Source organism: Myripristis murdjan, chromosome 2 (genome assembly GCF_902150065.1).
Source record: "Myripristis murdjan chromosome 2, fMyrMur1.1, whole genome shotgun sequence".
Lineage (NCBI taxonomy): Eukaryota > Metazoa > Chordata > Actinopteri > Holocentriformes > Holocentridae > Myripristis > Myripristis murdjan.
Genome location: NC_043981.1, coordinates 4,511,532 through 4,519,458, shown reverse-complemented (window position 1 = coordinate 4,519,458; position 7,927 = coordinate 4,511,532). Strand labels below are relative to the sequence as shown.

At 40.9% G+C, this 7,927-nt stretch overlaps 1 protein-coding gene across 1 annotated transcript in view; it reads left to right on the top strand.

Moving 5' to 3' along the window:
- The first annotated feature begins 759 nt into the window (after nt 1–759).
- Nucleotides 760–7,927, top strand: part of fam184aa (family with sequence similarity 184 member Aa) — a 71,673-nt gene continuing 64,505 nt past the window's right edge. Inside the window, exon 1 of the mRNA XM_030071507.1 lies at nt 760–1,094. Within this exon, the coding sequence (XP_029927367.1) occupies nt 930–1,094 (165 nt within the window). The 5' untranslated portion in view covers nt 760–929. The remainder of the gene's footprint in view (nt 1,095–7,927) is intronic.

Below are 7,927 nucleotides of genomic sequence, written 5' to 3'. Positions count from 1 at the left end.
TGGGAAATAATCACAGTGATGAAAACACACTTTTATGGTTGTTTTATTTTAGAAATGTATCAGCACAGAGCTACTCTCTGCTGTAGCACATTAAAGCGGAGAAAACATGCATCAGCTGCTTTGTTTAATTTATGAGTGGCTGCATATGTGACAACAACAAGTTGTCAGTAAAGAGTGAAAACGGAATCATGCACGTTAATGATATTTCTCATTGTCTGGCCAATCCCCAGTGATGTGTTGGTGAATTTAAAGAGTGTTCAAAATCTAACCTTGCAAAGCATCTTTACACACAAATCAATTTTATTTTCAGAAAATATTTCATTAAAGTAAATAAATAAAAATGAAAATAAAAACATTTTCATCTGAATTGCAGAAGTTTGATACAACTAAAAATTATGTATACTGTGAATTTCATACTATAAATATTTTTATCAACAATAGAGGGTTAATGCGCGCTTTAGTTTTATTTCCCATGTTTCTAATAGAACGTGAAGCTAGCGCCACACAGCTGCTGTTTGGCTGCTGTTTGTCCAGCGTTACTGAATGGATCAAACAGGCCTGGCCTCCTCCTCAACATACCCGCTGTCATTTGTCACTAATGAACCAGCAGAAGCCTCTCATAGCCAATGTCTTAATCAGCTGGAATGAAATGTAAACGGGTTCTTATTTGCAGCGCGGCGCGCCCCAAATGAGCATGTTGTGCACGTCACCGGCGCTCTAATCGTTCGAAATGCTCGTGCCCGATGCGGATGCGTACGATGGGACGGTAACGCGCCTCGCGCTTTCTGCTCACCGTCTCCCTCATCACTGGAGCCGAAAATCACCAGAAAAAAAAACACCAACACAACCATGACAGGATTTAACGAGTAACGCTCTTTTCTTTATTTCATTTGGATTTAAAGCGTCGATTTTTATTAGTCTGGGTGAAAATGGCGTCAGGAGCAGGCTGGCAGCCTCCGTACACCACCTCGAGCAGCAACACCAAATATACCCCCTCTTCAACATCCACTATGTTTTATGAAGGGGGCTTAACGCTGGAATACACTCAAGACCTGCATCTCAAGATGAGCAAGAAGATTGCGCAGCTGACCAAGGTCCGTTCATGTTGATGTGGATGCTGATGCAGGATGTAATGGCAATTTAGAGCAGGTTGGCAGATTGGTTGATGCTGATGTGGGACGTGGTTGTAATAGCCTATAGAGAATGTCAGAATGTGGATGAAGTGTATGTGAGCACATGCTGCCGATGAAGCAAGTATTTCAGAGGATATTGGGGTGATGCTGATGTAAAATGTTTTATTGTGAAGTAGCTGTGATGATATTTTAGAGCAGGTTGTGATGATGCCCATGTAGGATTGTAGTTGTATTTTAGTGCAGGTCAGGATGATGCTGATGTGGGATGTGATGGTATTCCAGAGTAGGTTGGAATAATGCTGATGTTAGTAAGATGGCTTTTTAAATCAAACTGGCATGATAATTTTGAATGTAGGCTACTATTATAGGGTGAGATGGTACTGATGCAGGATGAAGTTTCATTTCAGAGCAGGCTGAGCTGATGCTGATATAGTAAGTAGTTTATTGTAGATCAGGCTGGGAGGATGTCATTGGAGGATGTTCTGTTTCAGAGCAAATTGGAATGATGGTGATGTAGGATGTAGTTTTACGTTACAGCAGGTAGGGATGGTGCTGCTGTAGGATGGGGTGGCATTGTAAAGCAAGACAGGACGTGATGTTACATGGTAGGATGAGGCAGATGCAGGATGATGCTTCATTTATGAACAGATGTAGCATGCAACTTTTAAATCAGGCTGTGATTATGCTGATGAAGATCTTGTAGCAATGCTGCTGATAAAGCATGCAACAGTAATCGCTTTAAAGGTAGTAATGATGTAGAAGGAAATGGGATTTTCAAGCAGGTGAGGCTGACATTGATGTAGGATGAAGTTTTACTTTAGAGCAGGCTGCGTTGATCCTTGTATAGCATGCAGTTTTATTGTAGACCAGCTTGGGATGCAGATGCAGATTGTTGTATTTTAGAGGAAGTTGTAACAATAGTGATGTAGGACGTAGTTTTATTTTGCAGCAGGTAAGCATGATGCTGCTGTAGGATGTGATGGCATTTTAGAGAAGCGCTGGATGAGAATGTCTCATTTTAGAGTGACCAGTGGCACTGCTGATATAGGATGTGACGTCACATGATAGGATGAGGCAGATGCAGGATGTTGCTTCATTTTTGAACAGATTGACATGATGATGTAGCATGCAGCCTTGTTCTAGCTGTTAGTTGGGATGATGCTGATGTAGAATGTAGTGGTATTGTTGAGCAGGTTTGGATGATAGCAATGTAGGATATAGTTTAATTTTACAACAAATAGGGCCGATGCTGATATAGAATGGAGCAGATCAGGATTTAGTCTCATTTTAGATTATGTAGCAATGCCAATGATAAAGAATTTAGCAGTAATTGCTGTGAAGGTTGTAATGATGTAGAGGGTAAAGGTATTTTCAAGCAGATGGGGATGACACTGATGTAGGATGTAGTAAGTTTTATTTCAGAGTAGCGCGAACACACCTAGTAGTGCTATTTTGGAACAGGTTATGATGAGGATAATGTAAGTACTTTTATTTGGGATGATGATGCCAAATGTGATGGTAGAATAGATGAGGATGATGCTGATGTAGAAGGTATTGGTATTTTGGGAGAAACTACACAATTTGCTGTATTTGTATACCACTGATTGGTGACCCACACATTCTAACACCCAGAAAAGGTGCTCTGTAAATGCCCAGATAAAATGCTTGGTAGACTTGGGAAGGCTGTGAATTCATCACACCAGTGTTTATCCCATGTGTGTTTTCTGCCATCAGAACACTGCAACTGCTGCCCAAGGGCTGAAGGAAGTTATGTAACCTTGGAGACATTCAGGCATTTGGCAGTGCTGCTTCTTTATAGTCTACCTGAAAGCACCCATAGTATGGGGTGCTTGGATAATGTGCCCCCCAATATAATAAAGTTTAATTTGCAGCTATATTTCATGTGACATAGATTTGCCTTATTGAAAAGGCTAACAAAAAGGCAAGCAAAATGGCAAACAAAATGGAAATATTGCTTTTTACACACTGATGCTAGACATGGTGAAAGATGTGAGTCAAGCACTGCAGATTTTACATAATATGCATAGTGACACTGTCCACACACTGAATTTACACAGATACAGATAAAGCGTAGAGGAGGATAGCCTGCGCAAATATTAATATTGCATATATATGAACAATGGGAATACTCTGCATACGGAGAACAGTGGCTCCAGCTTTCTTACTGGTTCTTAGGTTATTTGTATTGGTGGAAGGCTCAGCTACACAAAGGACAGGGGAATCAACAAGGCAATGCATTTAGCACTTTAAATACATTATTTTGTCATTGTTGTTATTGTTTTGGGCAGCAATGTTGAACACACAAACTAAAATGTGACATTGGCTTTTTCTGTTCTTTTTTTTTTTTTTCTCTGCATGGCAAGAGCGCTAGTATGTTTTAATGTTTTCTAATTAACCTGGGTCCCAAAGTGAGAGACTTCATTAGTCATATTTAGATACCTAGCCGAGGAAGTTGTAGAAACCCTTGGTGTATGAAAAGCTTTGCCATTCATTAGTCTGCATAATACGCCGTAATGGGATTCCTCATATTTTTTTCAGGAATTACAGTCTGTGCTGCTGCTTTCCTGGTGTTGTAGTGATCACGCAGCTGCTTTGAAGCTAAGATCACTTCAATGTGTTTTGTATCTATTTGTTTTGTCCGTGCCTTTTACAACATTTAAAGTATTATGACTGATTTATGCCTCTGTGTTTGGTTTGTGTAAATATGTCTGCACAGCGCTACGCAGGGGGAGTGGGTTTGTGTTTGCAGCAGAGACTATCTACTTACCCTTATTAATACGGTCAATATGTTACTCCTCTATGGAAGTGCATTCATTCCAAATGAGATAATCTATTATTGCTGAATGATTGCAGTAATAACATAGTTGTCGATATGTATGGATACATAGGTGTGAATTAAACCCATGTTTTACCCTGTCTTTTGGGAGTTCTCTGTAAAGTTGTTGCGATGAACAGTTTTACAAACTGCAATTACCAGGATTAAACTGATATGTAAGTTTGTTGACAGAGCAGCCTGACATTTAATTAAAAAGAATTTAATTTTTCCTGGGTTTCAGTGTAGAGTTTTAGTGTCCTGCCAAGATCTCAATGCTGTTTCAGGCTTTTTCACCCTGACAAGAATAAAGCTCTGTGGAAAGCATGAATACTTAGAGTTTTGACCATGAATATGGTTATATTGAAATACTGAATATTAGCTATCTCAGGAAAAAAGCCTTCAAAAACATGTGTCAAACCCAAATGGTAACACTATATGCAGGAACCATGCCTGAGCAGTTTTATCTCTGTGTTTGACTCATATTACATAAAACTCTGCACAAAATACATCCATTACAAATCTGTAGGTTGAGCAAGTGTGTGACAGGGAATGTATCCATCTTAGTAATACACACCTTATTTACAGCTAACACATGACAAAGCCCTGTATCTTTACCAACTGTGCGAATGAAAAAGAGGGTCTTACCAAGGTGCATTCATTGTCCTTGATATCTATAGATTTCTGGGAAATGTGTAAGAATGAGTACCAGCCTGCCCTCTCTTCATGCATTTGTGCAGTTAAGTGCATTGTTTCCATGCAGAAGTTAATGCTAACAGGTCGTTTTGCCCCACATCTCTTTCTGTTTTGGTCTCAGATACACTGTGTTCATGCTGCAAGCAGCTGGGTTGATGTTTTGCTCAATTTTGACGTATTGTGGGCAGGCCCAGAGGCAGTTACTCTCATGTTCTGTAGTGGTCTGCAATGTTTTGATCAGGAAATTCATACATTTTTCAGTTTCTGGTTTTTCATTACATTGCATCATTCTGATTAGTTAACGTGATTCACTGAAAAATGCTTTACTTCAAAGCAGACCACTGACCCAATCAATGGATGCAGCGATTCTCCAAGCAGACTTTATTCCTGCAGTCTTGAATCAAAGCATTTAATGGCTGTTATCAACTTGTCAGCCGTTTTGCACTTGCCAGGTTGAACTATTCATGGAACAAAATCACTTTGTGTTGCAAGTGTTGAAATCCAATGCCTTGTCCAACTTTTCTTGGCTGACAACCTTGTTGACCAGCCGCACACTGGTTGAATTTCCCTGGTTGCTTAGCTCCACTAGGAAGGAACAGACATCTTGTGATTTTTGTGATTGTGTTGTTAACAGAGTAAATGCATGGTTAATGGCCTACAGCAGGATGATATAATAAATGCAACAGACCTTTTTTTACATTTTGACATGAAATAGCAGGTAGACACAGGTTTTAATGTCTAACGACATTAAATAACGTTCTGTTCCGTCTTTCCAGTAAGCCAGCATCAACAACACCAGGACCCTGCCTTTGTTAGACCTGATTGGAACAGAACTGTAATCAATTTCATCAGTGACATCTGTGTTTACCTTCTATTTCATGTCACAATAGCTGCTGCAAAAAGGGTCTATTCCTATTGGATTGATCATGAAAGTGAAACCAATAACTTCTCACAGCGGGACTTCATTTCTTTGTGTTTAAGGAGGAAAAAAATGCTTAAAATGACTACAGACAGGTAGAAAACTATTGCTGCTGCTCACTGAGCTGTCTGATCCAGTCCTTTCCGAAGTGCAGGGGCAAAGCCAGGAGGGTCACCAGCACAAGAGGCTGGCAGGGCGTCTCAGGGCTCCAAGGTCAGCAGCACTAATAATCCAAAGTATATTGAGGGTGAAAGGGGTGATCTGACAACTGACTGTAAGTAAACTGGGGTTTTTGAGTATTCATTGCATGTAAACGCATTGTCAAATTTCCTGTCTTTAACTGATTTCTCACTACGATCTGGTTTCCTGTGTGCATGTAAATATAGTGTTGTGTTACAAGGTAATTGTTTGACATGGGTCGAAGAAGGTAAATTGGATCCTGTACTCCGATCATGGAACGTTTTTGAACACACTCTGTGGAACGCACTCTCTGTGGAGTGGATTATTCCACTTATTACACAGCTTTAGGAGCCATGTCCGTTCGAATGTCAGTGAATAAAAAATATTAAAGCATGGGTGGTGCCAGCCTGTTGACATCTCAAGGTTGCCAAGACATGCCACTAGCAAGGAGAGACACTGACCTGCTGTGACTTGGACTGGAGGAAAGTCTTTTTCTGCACTTGTTATCACAGGGGTTTGTAGACTGGAGGACCCAAATGTAGAGAGCAGCAGAAAACAAACCAGTCTTTATAAAGCCGCAATCCGAATCCAAAACACAGACCAGGTCAGAGGCCACAGATTGCAAAAACCAGGAATCACCAAACAGGCAAGAATGAAACACTGCAACAGATTTACAGATGTGAAAGAAAAAGGCTGGCATGAGATGCAGGGGAAAGCACTGGTAGTGGCAAGAAACACTGGTGGAAGGCAGGTATCAGTACTGCCGGGGTAATTAGCTAGAGTGAAGACAAGGTGTGCAGGAGAATTTGGTGATTGGATGATTAGTGGTGCAGACGGGCGGAGCAGGAGAAGAGGCGGCAGGTAAGGCAGGAAGATTACTGGAGAAGGATCGGTTCAGGAAGACATACAGGGGAGAGCATGAGAGGTGAGAGACGTGATTGGGCTGAAGCAAACAGGGCTGGAAGTACAGTGCCTGCAGGGAGACACACAGAACCAACACAAAAGACAAAACACAAAATGGAGACAGCCCGCGGACCTGTACAGACACAACAACAAGACTTTCATAAGTGAAGTGCATCATTTTAAAACCATTGTGATGAGGTCGCAGCTTGACAGCGGCCGTGAGAAATAACCAACCACAGAATATTTAAACTGATGAATCACGTGGTACACATGAGCCGTAAATTTCTATAAATTGTGAAGTGAATGAGCTTGGACCTCCTGTTTTTCAAACTTCAGCCATGTGGAATGCCCCAGAATGCCCAGTGCAACATTTGGACTCGGGTAGTATAATCAGTCAGGTAATCATTCAGTCAGGAGTAAGGCTGTGGAACCTGTTCCAATGTTTCTAGAGCTGACCGGATCAAAAGACGTTTGCAGCACCAACCCCTAGTTTTCCTCCTGCTCTGTTTTCTGAGCAGAACAAAACACTATTTGTAATTCGCTATCAAAGAGACCCGCTCTCTGTTCTTACCTTGTCTGCCGTGTTTGTGCCAGAGAGTTTGTGATGTTGCCTAGTGATGCTCGGGGAGGAAGGCATATGTTCGGTTTTTGTGCAGCAGCAGAACAGGATCACAACCTTATAAAGAGCATATCCAATGTGTTGCTGCACTGCGATTAAGATGACAAAGTCGACAAGTGTTATGCGCTTCAGCAAAGTAAGTACAGATATTTTGCCAGCACCTCATGACAAGTTTCTGGTGAAGGAAAATAGTGGACTAAAAGCTCAAACGTCAAGGGATCTTGTTAAAACTACTTCTGAGGATAAAAGACTTAGATTAATCCTTTAATTAGTGAATATGATGGTAATCCTGTGAAAATGATGGGAGCCGAGCAACAGAATCATGCTTTCTGACTTCATGCGTGTTCCAAAAGAACTGACATTGAATTTGAGACTGTTTGCCCAAAAGATATTGGTTTGAATCTTCATTTAGTACCGTCTGTGCTGAACAAGAAAATGTCCTCTCAGCCCCAGATGCCCCATCGGATGCGTTATTGTCAACATTGTCATCTTTCCTAATTCGTTCTCCATGAAGCAGTTCATTGTTTTACATCTTGATATCTGGCTTAGGCCAAATGGATTGCCCATAAATAAGGCTGATATTAGACTTTGGCCTTCTGTTAAAACATCATATATACTGGCAGTTAGATTGACTAAGTATTCAT